At 43.0% G+C, this 17,265-nt stretch overlaps 2 protein-coding genes across 5 annotated transcripts; both read left to right on the top strand.

The window, feature by feature from the left end:
• Positions 1–104: 104 nt before the first annotated feature.
• LOC117778754 (3-keto-steroid reductase-like) lies at positions 105–3,857 on the top strand. Its single transcript, XM_034614522.1, has 9 exons — positions 105–270; positions 1,305–1,508; positions 1,651–1,743; positions 1,881–1,995; positions 2,732–2,926; positions 3,042–3,146; positions 3,256–3,312; positions 3,429–3,527; positions 3,662–3,857. The coding sequence occupies exons 1-9, from the start codon at positions 236–238 to the stop codon at positions 3,782–3,784; spliced, it is 1,026 nt and encodes a 341-aa protein (XP_034470413.1). The 5' UTR covers positions 105–235; the 3' UTR covers positions 3,785–3,857.
• A 3,532-nt stretch (positions 3,858–7,389) lies between these two features.
• LOC117778160 (plasminogen activator inhibitor 1 RNA-binding protein-like) lies at positions 7,390–14,493 on the top strand. 4 transcript variants are annotated; one of them, XM_034613496.1, is made up of 9 exons: positions 7,390–7,961; positions 8,653–8,851; positions 9,782–9,922; positions 10,289–10,360; positions 11,423–11,497; positions 11,821–12,010; positions 12,533–12,598; positions 12,820–13,011; positions 14,226–14,493. In XM_034613496.1, the coding sequence occupies exons 1-9, from the start codon at positions 7,706–7,708 to the stop codon at positions 14,283–14,285; spliced, it is 1,251 nt and encodes a 416-aa protein (XP_034469387.1). In that variant the 5' UTR covers positions 7,390–7,705; the 3' UTR covers positions 14,286–14,493. The 4 variants fall into 4 exon arrangements, with proteins under 4 accessions (XP_034469387.1, XP_034469385.1, XP_034469386.1 ...); XM_034613494.1 differs by having other exon boundaries at positions 10,247–10,360; XM_034613495.1 differs by having other exon boundaries at positions 9,779–9,922.
• The last annotated feature ends 2,772 nt before the right edge of the window (positions 14,494–17,265 follow it).

Below are 17,265 nucleotides of genomic sequence, written 5' to 3'. Positions count from 1 at the left end.
CACTTCAGCGGTTTGGTCCTCGCTGCTGCCCGTAGTGGAAGCTGATTGGCCGGTTCTTTGCTGACATCCAATCACACCACGGGTAGACCGGCGCATATAGGCTGCTGTGTTTCCACCGGAATCGAACGATGTGCTGACGGTGTCCGGTCACAGAGACTCGTACCTGCCCAGAGGAAGTGTTCAGACCGTAGGTTCAGACACCGTGAGCGTCCACAGCTGAAAACAACCCACAGACATGCAGAGAGTTGTTGTTGTGACCGGAGCCAACAGGTCAGTTTTTACTGAATAATACACACTCGATCTGTGTGTGTGTCTGTGTCTGTGTGTGTGTGTGTGTGTGTGTGTGACGATGTAAACATTGTAGCTTCACTGTGGGAGTGCACTTTCGTCCTATTGACAGATGAACTTAATCTAAATCCATGATTAGTTGTTGTCATGTTACAGAATTGAAATTGGATCCAATTTTTTTTGATCTGCTATCAAACATACAAAACTCTAAAAATATACACAAAAAAGTATTTAAACACTTTTCCATTTTTTAAATTGTGAAATCAAAAGCAACAAATATTAAATATAAAAGATAATTGCCATAGCCCCAGTTTGGTCATACAAAATGTAAGTCTACATTAGAGCCAGACTTTGCCAGATGTTGATACTGATATTAGCGATTTAAAAAATCTAATACTGATATGTTTGCTTATATATATATATATATATATATAAAGAAAATACTGTATAAAGAACTTGTATTATGAAAAGTATAAAGATATATACATAAATAATATGTTATATTGCGTTGTTTATTCTGTAAAATAAAAACATATCAACAAACATAAATGCTGATTATCATGAACCAAAGAATATAACTTTAATTAATAACACTGAAAAGAACACTTTCTTATCTACAATGATAAAACCTCTCTGCTCTGATATCTGGATAAATGTTCTTTATAAAAATTGACTTGGTGTTAATAGTTAGAAACTGAGATTGCAAATTAATATTTTCAGTCTGCCTTCATTATTTGTGTTTCAGTTTTGTTCCTCCAGTGAAGTGAAGTGTGTTCAGTGTCAGTGAGATGATCCCTCAGTTCCTCAGTTTGTTTACATGTCAGAATGATAGTGATTGTCTGTCATCTGCTCCTCTCTCTCTTTTACTCTCCATCTCTCTCTACCTCTTTCCCTTTCTCTATCTCTTTCCCTCTCCCTGACTCTTTCCATCTCTCTCTCTCTCTCTCTCTCTCTCTCTCTCTCTCTCTCTCTCTCTCTCTCTCTCTCTCTCTCTCTCTCTCTGTCTCTCTCTGCAGTGGCATCGGCCTGGCGTTGTGTGAGAGGTTGCTGACTGAGGACGCCCAGCTCCGTCTGTGTCTGGCCTGCAGAAACATGCAGCGGGCCGAGGCCGCCCGCGACACCCTGCTGACGTCTCACGCCGATGCCCACGTGGACCTGCTGCACCTGGACGTGGGCTCTGTGGAGTCTGTCCTCGCTGCCGCTCAGGAGGTCAAGGCCAGGTGAGAGACCTTTGGTACACTGACGTTATAACTCTGTTTCCATGACACTGCTGCTTGTTCTCTTCTCTCTATGGTTTTAACCACTATGATAAATGAATTTGAAACTGATTCATCTTTGGTGCACGTTTGTGTTTTTCTACAGATACAGCAGAGTTGACTTTCTGTATCTAAATGCAGGAATTATGCCCAATCCACAAGTGGATGTCAAAGCTTTTTTCAAGGGTCTGTTCTCCACGTAAGTGTCCAAACCAGCCTCCTGACTTTGCAAGATTTTTTAAATTATATGATCTTGCCTTATAGTGCGCTGGCCATATACCACTATATTTTGTTCATGTTTGTGCTCTTATGTAATCATTTCCACTCTCACCACAGGAATGTCGTCAACATGTTCTCAACAGCGGAGGGTCTCTTAACTCAACAGGATCGAGTCAACGCAGATGGACTGCAGGAAGTTTTTGCCACCAACCTCTTTGGTCATTTTCTACTGGTACATACCTCAGATGGACCTATTAGCAACATAGTGTAGCAGCACAGTATCTGCATATGGACATGTTTGTCAAAAGTAAAACAGATTGCAGGGTCAATGTTCATAATACATTTTTTATATTTGTTATGTATTGATAAAATCAATACATGCATGTGGTTATATACTATTATATCATATAAATACATCATACTAAATAAAAGTAAATTAAAGGTAAATAATGGCAAATGGTAAGTTTCCCCATTGTGGGACTATCAAAGAATAAATGTTATTAACTACACTACTAAAGTACTATAGTATATTCTAGAAACATAATTTAGAAAATGTTAAATTATTAAACAACAATATTGTTGTGTAGTTGACTTATGATTTGTGACTTCTCCGGTGAATTATTCACTAGACAAACTCAAGACACCTCATCAATGTGATGCCTGTGAGTGTGTTGTCTTATCTGCAAGTCATAATAAATCAGTATGAAAATGTGAATGTGATTGCACATAAAACATTAAAGAGCCCTTTCTTGCCTTATTACACCAGTTTAAAATAGATACAACAGAATATGTAAATATAATGAGGCAGCTGTTAAGGTCTATAATTACCAGCAGTGTAGTTTAAATGTGTCCTCATATCTGTGATGTATTACAGGGATTGAAATCCTCATTACCTATGTTTTTAAAATCTCTTGACCTGTTGCTTGATATTCTTATTCATTGATATCCATTCCTTCTCTGTGTTCCAGATCAGGGAGCTGGAGCCTCTGCTGTGTGAGGCCGGACACACGTCCAGGGTAGTGTGGACCTCCTCCAGTAACGCCCGCCGCTCTGCCTTCAACATTGAGGACCTGCAGCACAGAAATGGGACGGAGCCCTACAGCTCCTCTAAGTACGCTTCAGACCTGCTCAGCTTGGCGCTCAGCAAACACAAGAACAGCCAGGTGTGTTACAATAAACGATCACAAACCATGTTATATTAAAACTAACTTTAAAAGCACCTGTCATTAAACATTTATCTGATATTAAAGTAAGTATTTTTTCTGCTCTTGGTGACAGGGGCTGTTCTCGTCTGTGATATGTCCAGGACTGGTGATGACTAATCTGACCTACGGTATCCTGCCCTCGTTCTTCTGGACTCTCATCATGCCCATCATGTGGCTGGTGAGGGATTTCTTTTTATTATTTAGCTAATTCTGACATGTCTGAACATTGAAGTTACATATGAATTGTCTCATGCTCATGTCGTATATCTTCCCAATGTGCCGAACAGATCAGGATCTTCACCAACACTTTCACACTGACACCCAGCAATGGGGCAGAGGCACTGGTATGTTGTAGTGTGTAGTTCCTATGAGAAACACTTTGAATCATCATATCTCTACAATAGACACATAAAATATATATATAGATAAACATGGATTGCTGCTCTGGTCTGTTCCACAGCACTGGCTGTTTCTTCAAAAGCCTGAGTCTCTGGATCCAAGAGCAAAATATCACAGTTTAACATCAGGGCTTGGAACAAACTACACTCAACCTCGACAGGTGAGTCACATGAGAACATTAGTTGAACAGAGAAAGTGCTCAGACAGTAAAACATAGAAAGATACTGTGATATGCTGCCTGAGAGACTCTATTTACATGTGATTAACCTCAGTGTGTTTGTGTTCATGTTTCAGATGGACATTGATGATGACATGTCCGAGGTCCTCTATTCAAAACTTCTTGAACTGGAGAAGGAAGTTAGAAAGAAACTCAGTGAGAGAAACACTGATGACAAAGCTCAAACTGTACCTCAATGAGGTAGAGTGAATATAAGTGCTCGTATTCATTATATATGTGTTTTTATATGTGAATAAAACAACCATACTTCTACTACTTCACTCTAGTACATGTTGGCTACAGGAGATGAAGCTACTTCTGGATTCACTGCACTTGGGGAATCCTGTGAAAATTGGTCAAATGACAGTGAATGAGACATCCAAGCAGTTACATGTATTTATTTGCATTTTTTTTTTTTTTTAAAGAAGAATTATTGTTAAAATGTAACTTCACTACAGTGCAAACACTCAAACCAGCATGCTGGACCAGTAGGTGGAGATAAAGTCTGTATGAACAATCAGTCAAATACAAGAGAAGAGCATTGGGAAAAATGCTACATTCCCCCCCCCCCCCCCAAGTCTAATAAACTGACCTGCCACATGTTTTCAATCATGTCATATTGCCGTCACGTGAGATCAATACCAGCAGGAGTCTCGTGCGTTGCTGCTTTCCTCTTGTAATGTAGTCACACCACCTGATACCTGTATCCTGTTGCCTTTTAAAACAGACGTCTTTCATTACAAACTGTAATTAGCTGTTTGTTTATCGTCTGGTTCCCCCTGAGGTCATCGACTGACCTCCAACACCGACCTCCAACTCAATCATCAGCTGTCATCTGAAGCTCACCACAGATCAATAATGATGATGCACGACGAGGACATGAACTGTTTGTTCAAACAAGTGCTGACATCAGCGATTGACCTTGCAAAATATGAGACATTGGCTAATTCACTAAAGTGATATGTAACATGACACTTTTGATTCAGTGGTTTGCTCTAACACTTTAAACTAAAAGCAACAGACTGTTGAACTGTTGTTTCATGAGCTGTTCAGACATGTTCAGCTGCAGGTTATTTTCCTTTTTGCCATCTCTGTTAAAGGTGGATTTGAATTTTCTGATTTTCTACTTTCTTTGGTCTCTTCTTGACTTGTTCTATCATGTATTTTGTAATCCTGTTATAAGTGTGACTTTTCATTTCAGCAGTATAGTTGCAGTCTTCTCTGTTAACATGCCTGGGACAGCGAAAGAGTGGGAATAAGACAAAAAAACTTCATGAGTTGGAAGCCTTTCCCAAAAGCATTATAGGAAATTCCTGAAATAAACTGATAGACACTTCTGTCCACCGCTTCCTTCTCCTTCACCACACTGGTCGGATCAGTCGTTGCAACATAACAGTTCAAGAAAGGACACACTTTTATATCTCAACTGCATCTCTGAACACCACAGTACTGGAGCAGTAACGTGGTGATAATGAACAGAGATATCCTTCCAAAACCAAGGAGTGAATATATTGATAAATGTGTTCTGCAGGGAATGAAGAAGCCTTAATAAATATGTGATGGTATTCATAAAAAAAACACTGTTCCTTAGCAACAGCATACAGGCTCTGTGCGAGCTGCATTGTGGGAAAAAGAAAACCTTTAGCTAGACCATGTTGTGGGTCTGCTCCCTGTGAGTGTTTCATCTGACTATAACTAATGTTGCTGATTATGATAAAGCATGAGGTCCATCTTAGCATCAACACTATATTCTAATGTTGTTGGATTGTGTGATATTAAGCATAAAAACCAAAGACTGATTTGATAATGAGATATATTTTGTTTCTCCCTGTCATTAATAACACTTTAACAAAGAGGTACGGAGCTGTCAGGAAAATCCTCCACGAGGACACCCAATATGTAAACAAATATATTTAGCACATCATGACATATCTGAGCCTCGCCACTGTTATCTGGTCTGCAGATCAACACAATAATTGTTGTGTTGTAAACAGTGTGTCTGTTCACCCATGTTGAGGAAGAGGTCATTGGAAAAGCTTCACTGCCCTCTATTGGTAAAACAAGTAAGACATTCATACCTGTACGTGCCCTGCATGTTGTATGGAGGTAATAACACGGTAGGTGAGAGTAGAGCTATTTGTAGCCGGAGGGAACTAAAAAGATTCCTGTTCATAATTCTGTGCCGCGTCTGATGCTGTTTATTACAGACGTTACAGGCTTGGTGGGACTGACACTGACACACACTGGGGTTAAGTCATAATATAGACTTTGTTTATGACTGCAAGCTGGGAAGTTTAGAAGTGTACGTAAGCAGGACACCTTCAGGATAAATAGTGCACTAGGTCATATTTTATTTTCTCCGTCTGCATCTCAGAGCCAGGCCTCTTGTCACTGGGGCTCTCCAGAGCAGCTGTGATTTGTCTCTTGAGTTAATTTCTCATCAGGATTGAACTTCTTTAATGGTGTTTCTGAAGATGTACGGTGAGGTCTCTGTGGCCTTTGGATCCGGGGGGGGGGGGGGGGGGGTCGATGACGCGGGTTTGTCACTGTCCAAAGTTTATCAGAATAAACAGGTTTTAAAACACGAGCAGGATCAATAGGTGAACAAATGTTACTCTGGGTTTTACAGAGGATATGTGCCGAACTATTTCTTGGCTGAGTGCTCACTGAAGTCTTGTTGTCGCTGTGGTTGTCAGACATCTTGTGGAAAAGAAATAGTCCAACACATAATGCACAGTAGAACCACAACATTTCATTTGACAGTTCGGTTTTTGTGCAGATTAAATGATCTGGCTTCGGATTTACTGTGCAGAAATAATATTGGTAACCATCTTTTCATCCAATGCTCAGCAAGAAAGCAAATGGTGGGGAAATATCTAATATCTAAAAATCGAATGTACATGCTGACAGTCAAACCAAAACGCAAAAAGTACAATAAAAGCAGTTACATATCACACCAAATGGAAGGGAACAGACAGCAGCCTGCGTCATTATAAGTCCTGTCAAAATGCTCAATATCCGTATGAGATACAGACTGTCAATGTTCAGCTTATCACTAAATCAGAGACCGGATGGCAACTCTGTCTCCTAACACTAGACAGAGCACATCTAATCTAAAGCATCATGCAGAGGCCTCCGGACCTCTCAGATCAACCATCTGTGAAACATATTTCAGGTCAGGCATAATATAAGCCATTGGCAATTTTAAAAGGTATTAGACTGTGTATAAGTGACAAAATCCATCACATGCAGATATATAGTGTTTCCTTGTAGAAATGTATATCTGTGTTCTGCTGTGAGACAAGCATGGAATATTTATTTGATTACATACATGAACATGTATGTGTCATGATCTAATCATGTGGTTTATATGATGCTGATTTCCGGCAGACTCACCATTCTCCGAAAATGTAATCTACTGAGAGCAGTGTAGATATTGGTGTTATCTATTCTGACAAGGAAACACAAATGTGTCTGAGTTCTGCTGTGAGACAAACATGGAATATTTATTTAACCACATACATGTTCATTTCTGTCATATCCTTTTGTTTCCTACAGTATTATGTGATTTATATAAACCAGAGGCTTGTTTCCTGCAGACTCACCACAGATCAGACTAATCTTAAATCCGCTGGAAGCAGTGCAGAGATATATATTGTCTCCTTGTTGAAGTCTGCGTTCTGCTGTGAGACAAACATGGAATATTTATTGACATGCATGTACATTTCTGTCATACTCTGTTGTTTCCTGTAGTGTTATGGTTTCCTGCATCACTCAGCAGTCTAATGTTATAATAATGTTATATAAACCAGAAGCTCGTTTCCTGCAGTCGCACCACTCATTAGTCCAAAGTTAAATCCCCTGGGATGCCTCCTCCTGTGTAACATCCAGTGCCATATTAAAGCAGGATTAGAGCAGGAGGACATGACACTTACATAATGTCAATAAAAACATTGCGGCCGCCGCGTGCTCACATTGGTGCGCGCGGCGCGGTGTCCCGGATGGTGCTCGCACCGGAAGAGAAGGGGCAGCTCTCCCAGCCATCTTGTGGCCGCATCCCGCGATTCGTTCGCATCAAGCCTCGTAGAATCGGAGGTGAATCCCGCTGAAGGGGCGCCATCATGCCCGGACACCTGCAGGAAGGCTTCGGCTGCGTCGTGACCAACCGGTTCGACCAGCTATTGGACGACGAGTCGGACCCGTTCGAGATCCTGAAGGCCGCCGAAAACAAGAAGAAGGAGGGGGCCGCCGCGGGCTCCGCCAAGTCCGCGGCGCAGGCAGCCAAGCAGCCGAAGAAGGAGTCCCAGAAGGACCGGAAGAACCCGCTGCTGGACAAGAAGGAGGAGAGCCAGCCCCCTGTCCCCCTGAAGAAAGAAGGTGAGCGTCTCCTCTTCTGCTGCCCCTGTGTCCTGCGTGTTTACCCGGGTCTGTCCTGTGCAGCTCCGTTAGCTGCGGTGTTAGCCGCCGCTGGTCCGAGCCAAACACAGCCCGAGGGCAACATGGACCCTGTCCTGCTGCGGGTAGAGGACACGCCGGTCCGTCCTCACAGGCCGAGGACGCACACAGGCGGCTGTCAGCAGCGTCACCGTGCAGCTCCGGTGGAGTCCTCTGTGCAGACCGAGCCGGTGTTGTGTCGCAGAAACGGTTTCCACTGGAGAGGAAGGTGTTGTGTTACTGTCCGCTGGAGGATGCTCCGCTGGAGGATGCTCCGGAGGATGCTCCGTGCACCGGCTGCAGGCTGCACGGAGCTCTGCAGGATGCTCACCTGTGAGCGGGACAGAGCGCACGGAGCACACCGCTGTTTGTTGTGATGGTGTCTTCTCACTGTGAATGCTGCATATTGGTTGAGCTCAGTGGTGTCTAAAATACCAGTGAGTTTACGGACAGACACTGGGAACTAAGTGCATTAACAGTTGCACTGCTAATGTAAAGCTGCTGAGGTGACGCTCAGTACAGCAGGAGCTTAAACGGCTCCTTTCCACGACAGCTCCTCTGTGCAAATTATGTGAAACAGTAAGCAAGACTGTAACTCTGAGTTTACTCCATCTGACTCCTGTGTGATCTGCAGGAATCAGGCGGGTGGGCCGGAGACCGGACCAGCAGGGCCAGCCCGGTTCCCAGCACCAGGGCGGCCAAGGCGGCCAGGGCGGCCAGGGCGAAGGGCGACCCGGGGACAAGAGGCCGGACAGGAGACCTCCCCGAGAGCGCCGCTTCGAGAAGCCCGCCGAGGACAAGCCCGAGGGAGCTGGCGAGTTCTCAGCAGACAAGTGGGTAGCTGTGATGAGTGATGAAACGCCGATTTAAACATGCTGATAAGCACAAGGCCGTCTGGTGCTATCACAGGATCAGTGCGAGGCTGTGGGCAGGAAGCGTCAATTTGATCTTAACTCACCTAACCTCAGCAGCGCAACCATCAGTGAACTGCATGGTTCTGATGCTGGACTGCTCTTTGACATTTAAGCTAACACACAACGTTTTTACAAAAAGTGCAGATCCCCTCTGCAGATAACAGCATGTTTGCACACTTGTTAATCTAGCGTCTCTTTGGCCTGTGCACAACCGGTATTAACCTGCGTCTCAGGTGATCTGATCAGACCTGAGCAGCTCCAAGTACAGGTGTAAATATACCCAAGATGCATTGCAGGCACATTTGAGATCTGATCACTTAGACCGCATTCAGAGGGGGTCTGGGACACATGTGGCCACATTCTCTTTAAAAGTGTGAACTAAACACTGATGTTGTTTCTCAATAGTAGAGATGCTTGATACCATTTTTTCCCTTCCTGATGATTCAGATACCTGGTTGTTGTGTATAGGCTGATGCAGAACACTGATCAAATACCTGTTCATTTAAATGCTATTTTAACAGCTGTATGCTAATAACCCTGTATGGAAGTGTAAATGATGTGGTATGGGATTGGTGCATAGATGTGCGTACTCGCTGATGCCTCACCCGGCGGTAGACATTGCTTTATTGACATTGACAACAGACCCAGGTGTCATCGTCAGACTCCAAACATGAACACATTTGCTCTTTTCAAACAGAAATGCTGTACATGTTTATTCGCACACAGAGCAGAGAAGTGAGGTCACAAGCGGTCACTGGAGACGCATTCTAACGCCAGGTGTGAACATGACGTGAGCCGTCCACTTACGATTGCCGGGAATCAATTAACATGCGCTTCTGTTTCCAGCAGGCCTCCTGGAGACCGGCCCCCTAGAGGGCGTGGTGGCGGCCGGGGTGGGCGTGGTGGAAGAGGACGGGGCATGGGCCGGGGGGACGGCTTCGACTCCCGTGGGAAACGGGACTTTGAGCGACACAGCGGCAGTGACAAATCGTGAGTCAGTCCTGAACTTAGACTTTAGCAGAGCAGGGAATCTAAAAATAGAACTGACTCGTCAACAAAACTGTGTTGTTGTCAGGAGATTATGTGTTGGGTCTCTTTAACACAAAGTTGTCAAAAATCCAGTGACACTGTTCCCAAACCAAACAACACAAAGACTCACTGACCTCTGCAGAGGCCAGTGAGTCTTAATGTCTGCAGATCAGGATCAGCTGTATTCATTTTTTCCAAGTTATGTTCACTAACCTACTTTTCACTACAGACTACAGAGTTGTTGTTGGTTTTCGAACTACTCCCACTGTGACTATTTTCATCCAGCATCCATCCCGGTGTGTCTCCTCCTGTCTGTTCTCACTCCAGCAATCAGAAGGTTGAGGAGAAGCGCAGTGGCAGCGGCCCACACAACTGGGGCAACGTGAAGGAGGAAGTGAGGTGAGCGTTCACAAACAGACACACACACGGCCTGTTTGTCTGAGCTGTGCGCTGTCTGCACAACAATGGGGCACATCTCAAATTAGCCCAGACTTTGCTCACTGTGCTGGGTCCAGATAGAGTCAGTTTAACTTATGATGCACCACTTATCTGCTGTTTAGAGTGTGGATACCCAGGCTGGGTTCAGACAAAAGGTTTTGGGGTCAGGTTCGGTCACATTGGCCTGGCTACCTGCTGGATTTCTTTACACTGCACATGCCTGTAATCGAGGAAAACCTTGGGCTCGGGTCGGGGTCAGGCGTAAAAAGATGCCTCGCTTAGTTTCCTCTTGGGCTCGGTTGGGTTTGGACAGAAAACCCCCGCCACACTCAACCGCCAGTCCTGGATCGCTTTTCTTGCTCATCATAGTTGTTGGGTGTGAGGTAACATGACGCTTTAGGAAAGCACACTTTAAATATTTACAAAAAAATCATTAAATTTAAATGCGTCCCCAAAGCAGTAATTTAAGTAAGCTACACATACGAACAGGGGGAGGGGTTTAACCTGCTTGGCTTACTCGTTCAGTGTTTTGAAAAACATGAACAAGAGAATGGAATCTACTAGATGTCCTTGTCAGAGCTGCAAAATAAAGTGTTTAACAATTTTCCTGACTTTCAGACATTTGTCGTTGACATTGGATTGGCTTGTTTTGTGTTGTTTTATGACATCAGCATATGACATTGGATTTGTTTACATAGGGTTGTATTGTTCTTACTCACAATTACTTAAATACTGGTTGTTGTTTTTATGTGCCCATTTGATGGACTTATTTAAGGTTTAATTTAAACCTGTATTTTAGGAAGTTTTCATTGTAAAACAAAAACTTCCTTTAGTGAAACACTTCCTTCTTCAATGATAATGTTGCACATTGGATACGTTGTTGGTGCTATATATATATAAAATGTAAATTTAAAACTTGATTAAAATATCTTCGTTTGGGTCAATACTTTTTAACAATTCTACAATTATAAGTCGTGTCAAATAGTCTGTATTGACCAGGTGCCTGTGTGACTTTGTTCCCAGTGAGACTGAACAGCCTGCCGCCCCGGAGACGACCCCAGAGGGAGAGGAAACTGCACCTGCCGGCTCTGAGAACAAGTGAGCATGCACTTTCTGTCAGATGACGAGTTGTCGGGTGATATTTGGATGTTCAGGAAAGAAATATCATCTGTTTACGTAAAAGCCAGGAAAGGTAGCTTGAAGCTGCAGAGCACAATCGGCACAATGTGATCTCTTCCTTCAGGTTTTCTAAGACGTCCTTTGTCACAAACTGTTCTGCATTCTCCTCACACAGCTGTGGTGGATTTGGGATAAACATTGTTACTGACCTTTTGGCCCTCGGGATTAGAGCAGGTATAGAGCTAAGAGGATCTGCGGCTTTACGTTTAAATTTGCTGCATTGTTGTGTGCGGGCTTCCCAGGGAGAACGAGGCGGAAGAGGTGAAAAACGAAGGCCCCAAAGAAATGACCCTGGACGAGTGGAAGGCCATGCAGGACAAGGAGCGCACCAAGGTGGAGTTCAACATCCGTAAGCCCAACGAGGGCGCCGACAGCCAGTGGAAGAAAGGATATGTGCTGCACAAGTCCAAGAGCGAAGACGTATGTATCGAGGTGTGTCGTGATTGCTGAACAGAAACTTTTTCTTCTGTTGTTTTTACCGTGACCAGAAACATCCCCCAGCCTTTTCCAAATTTTACATTATTCCAAATACTATTATTTGTGGTTATTTACATTTTAAAGCATGAACCAAAAGGAAAGACCACAGGAAATATGGAGTTTTGAAAACATAGAAAGTTGTGCACAGATAATATTTAAAAAAAAATTGTTCTCTGAGGCATTGTACTCAAACGTGTGTGTGCATGACAGAAAGTTAATGATAATTCAGATAGGGAGTATTTTGCAACAGTTTTAGACACAGTGCTGTCGCTCTTCTGAGAAAAAAAAGCTGTGTTAAACGGTGACAGCGCTGAGACTTTTCCTTGAATTTGATGCATTTAAATGGAACATTTCTGGCTGGACTCCAGGGACCCACGCTCAGGTTTCTGTGGAGGTCACTTTGTCTTTCTCACAAGCTGAGGTGACATCACACGTGTAAATACGCCTGCGCTCATGTTTCTCGTGTTCAATTTTCAGAAGCCTGCCGGTGCTTTGATTGACGCCCCAGAGATTGAACCAGAAGCTCCACCAGTTTACCAGAAGGTGCCTGCAGCTCTCACACTGCTCATTCATCCACACAGACTATGAAAACATTTGGGGGGTAATTGTTGTTCTATTTTGGGCAGAGGAAATAAAGAATCTAAAGGTACTGTACTAAACGATACACACTATAACATATACCTCATGTTCACTCGCATTACTAAATACAAAACAAATGGAATGCAGTTAATCTCCTAACATACTTCCACATCTTCTCTTGTCAGCCACCCGGCCCCACCGACGAGTCCAGCGACCACCATTTCCGCAAACCAGCCAACGACATCACATCCCAGCTGGAGATCAACTTTGGAGACCTGGGCCGCCCCGGCCGCGGGCGTGGGGGGGCACGCGGAGGCAGGGGGGGCCGCGGCGGGGGAGGCACCAGGCCGGCACGCGGGGGAGGACGGCCCGAAAAGGTAACAATGAAAGCTGCGAGCAACAACAAAGGTTTAGTGTCCCGCACAAAAGATTCGGCTCACTGACTGAACGGGCTGCAAAATCACTGACGTGGAAAACCTGCTGCGGAAAACTGAAGCCCTGAAATAACAGACCAGCGAACACATGCTCCACTGTGGAAAACTCTCACTGACCTCATGACAGTGGTGTTTTTTTTGTGTGAATCAGAGTTCACAATTTTTAGAGTGTCAAACTGTGAAGTACTTAAAGCTATCATCAAATGCTTATTTGGACTCGCAGGGTTTAAAGCGGTGCATCACTCTGATGTATTTCCGGCAGTCAGATTCCACAGAGGCAGAGCACTTTGCCTGCTCGGCTCCTGTTGGTGTGCATTTCCTGTGTGGGAGTTTAGCCTGTACCGGAAGCCACCCTGCAGAGAAATGGTGCAGGAAGTTCAACTTGTTGAGAGGCCCTGTGTCAGAGCAGTGTAGAGCTGGAGGAGGCAGGGATGGGACACAATGAGCCTGGCAACTGTATGAAACTAGAAGTAGAGCCCAATCATATAATTGAAAAGATAATGGGCAGTAAATGATTCTAAAGCAAAGGTTCATGAAGGGAAGGGATGTTAAGCTACACACTCGGCTTCTCTTTTGCCCTTTTCTCATGAAAATCTATAGGAAGTGACCACAAGCTGCCGCACCAAACATCCGACGATTATATTTTAACTTAATATTTAACATTTTGAAAATCACTGTGTACATTTTATGCAAACTAATATCAGATGCCCCCAAACCATGTTTTAAAAATAAGATGTGATGAAATGGAATTTCTTACATCATATACTGTATATTTGTTTTAATATAATAATCTGCAACAAATGTTCTGTATTGCAATGGGTTATATAAACATTATATTGATATTGCTCCTTATACTAAGACACTAGCTACAATAAAGGGGCTTTGTTGGATTTGCATTAAGTTATCACTAAGATTTCAAAGTAACAAGTAATGCCAGTATTGCATTATTATTAGAAGTTACAGGGCAGATGAGCTCAGGGAAACTATGGAGTTGACAGTTAATTGTCTTTGGGTTCAACAAAATGAGCATCAGCCTTCACACACACTTTGTAATAAGATCCATTGTTAACTTTTAAACCATTGATTGATTGACCATAGCAGCTCGACTGATGTATAAGCCCAGTTAACCTTGTCCTGGTTCTTGTGTCTCCCTCCAGGCGAGCGGCGTGTCAGTCCCCAACGTGGATGATCCTGAGGCCTTCCCAGCTCTGGCCTAGGGGCTCATTTTCCACCACCAGCCCACCCATCAGCCCTTCCGGGGGCCCCCTCCTCTACGAGGCTTGCATGCTTACCACATCTTCCAAGTATATAAGAAAACAGAAAAAAAAAAAAGATTTTAATGACAACAAAAAAAAAAAGACTGTCATCCCATACCATCCACACCACCAGAGGACAAAAATTGTACCCGTTTTAAAGGAGAACAAAAGACAAAAAAAGGCGGAAAAAGGACCTCTTGTTACACTGAAGTTTTGTATTTAGGAATATGAAAGCAGGGATGTTTTCATACTTTTTCTTTTTTTTCAGAGATTATGCATACATCAGTGATCATTCTTTTCGTGCTGCTTGAATTTATGAATTTATTCATTTCTGCAATTAGGTTGAAGTGTGTGCGTGTGTGCGTGTGTGTGTGTGTGTGTGTGTGTGTGTGTGTGTGTGTATCTCTTCCCCCTGAAGCTTTTGTGCTTTTTCCCCCCTCCTCCTGACTTCAGCTCAGTATTACGGGATCATCTTAGAAAAAGACTTTCTACTGGAGTTTATTTTTTTTTTTCCAGTAAATACACACTGATGTGGTAGGGATTCACTACATAGAAAACTTGTACTAGATATCTGAAGTATGGCTTAACTTGCATTTAAAGTGTAATTACTCTGATCCTGACTACCCACCCACCCGTTTGCGAGGCACAAGTTCAGGATGGGTAACCAGGCAAAGAGACTTCCTACTAAAGCTTGGTATTTTTCAGCTTGTTGTGCAGTGGAAGTAAATGCCTTTTCCTGTTTTATTTAATTTTTTGATAGCTTGCCTTTTATTTGGTGGACCAGTGGTTAGTAATGCTTTGTATCCCCTGATCCAGATGTGCTACCTGTGTTTTCAGGGTGTCCCAGGGCCCAATGTATATCTTTAGGCTGGTCCTCTTAGGTCATACAGACTGTACTACTTGTAACTTCAGGACCACTAAGCAAATTGTGTGTGTGTGTGTGTGTGTGTGTGTGTGTGTGTGTGTGTGTGTGTGTGTGTGTGTGTGAGTGTGAGTGTGTGTGAGAGAGTGTGTTGAGTGTGAGGCTGAATGTGTGAATTTGACAGCTGTTAACTTAGAATTTTAAGTATTCCTCCGCTAAGAACTTGCCATTCTCCAGCAGTAGACTGCACGTTCCGGCCTGAAGTAGTTCATACTGTGTTTTGAAAAGTGATTGTTGAAATCTATGCGAGAACGATAGACTGTGGACATATCTAGCACTTACAGTATCTGTAATATCTTTTCAGATCTCAAAGCACTTGGGTTTTATCAGCAACAATCCTCTGAAGATTGTGTTTTTATTTTCCCTTTTCCTTCTGTGAACCATAATTGCTGTTTTTATTTTATTTTTTGGTATTTTATCAGTGCAGCAGCACCAATGCATAATTTGTCTGAAAGAAATGTCCGCTGTCATCGTGGAGCAATCACGAGCTACAGAATGTATTGTAATGTTGCTTGTAGCCACCTGTGTCAGTCATTTCCAGTGAGCTTTTATTTTTATGAAGTGGGTACATTCCACATTTGGGGGGGGTGGCGTGTGTTGGGGGGGGGGGGGGGGGTTGTACTGAAGACATTAGGGAGTGAGTTCAAAGCTTTACATGCTGTGCGCTGCGGTGACTCGCTGGTGATGCACTGATACAGACGGCTGCAAAAGTTTTCTCGTGCGACTGTTTGAGCCACGTGACGGCGAAAGTTTCTCTTGCAAACATCCCTGTTCTAATAAATCGCTTTAGAGGTGTTACATGTACTCTGCCGGTGGCTGTCGGGGGTGTTTTAAAATCCATACTGTGAATTTAAAAGGTGTAAAAGATGCTGATGACTCTTCATTGGCTTCAAAACACTGAGGTGGTGGTGGTGTGTTTCAGGCCGGCAGTATTCCCTGTTGATCCTATATGGACTTGAGTGAGACGTAAGCAGTGCAGAGAGGTTTGATTTACCCTCAGTTACAGTTTTTAGGCAGCCCTGCAATAAACCTTCATCTGTGATGTTGACTCAGCTTAATGGACTGTGAATCTACCAGTTATATCTCTTGTATCTATTAAATATAATTGTTTGGATAATATAACTCAAATTAACTCAACACCTAGAACAAAGGTTCACCAATTCCTGAATATTATAACCTTGACGGTGGGATTTACTGTAGGATTGGTGTATTAGACTTGTAGCTAGCTGTAGCTAACATACTGACGGATTCGAGAATTTAATCAACTGACCTTTATTTCACAAAGTAATTCCCATATTAAGTATATACTCTAAGTTTACATTTTTTATTATGTAGCTATGAAGTTTTGTTTCTTTAGAGAGATTTTAGTTTCAACTCTAGTTTGAAAGGTATAGATCGTGTTAGCTGGGGGTTATACGAGGAAATAAGTTTGTCCCACATTCACTAAATATCCTTCAATGTCAAGTGTATGTGCATCGATTTGATTTAACGAGTAGGGATAAGGGGTAAAAGGGAGGAAAACAGGAAAAGTCAGTTGTCTGAATCTATAATAAACTCAATTTATTAAGCACTTATCAAAATCCACATAACATAGCGCCTTACAATGGCAACAAACTTAAACAGTCACATCAGCAAAATAGAATAAAATCATTCGGTATGTGAAAACAAAAATTGGGAAATGGAAACTGAGCTGAAGAAGGGGCTGTAAAGACATGATCTCCTCAGGCTGTTGTTCCAGAGCTTCGGGGCCTTCGCTGCCAAACAACAGAATTGTAAAGCATCAACTCCAGAGGAAAAAAGAAATGGAGATGGAATAAAATCTGTTTGGATGAGCTGAGGAATGTCTGAATGAAAACTCTCCATATGAGAGTTCCATATATACGACAAGGAGCTGGGACACAACAAAGAACCAACTTCCGCAATGAGGGAGATAACATTATGGTATTACAGAATAAAACATAAATGAATAAAGTACCTACTAAGAAAACAGGAGAGCGATGGATTTAAATAAAAAAGAAA

The sequence above is a fragment of the Hippoglossus hippoglossus genome, chromosome 17 (assembly GCF_009819705.1).
Source record: "Hippoglossus hippoglossus isolate fHipHip1 chromosome 17, fHipHip1.pri, whole genome shotgun sequence".
NCBI classification, from domain to species: Eukaryota; Metazoa; Chordata; class Actinopteri; order Pleuronectiformes; family Pleuronectidae; genus Hippoglossus; species Hippoglossus hippoglossus.
This window is presented reverse-complemented; position numbering and strand designations above follow the sequence as displayed.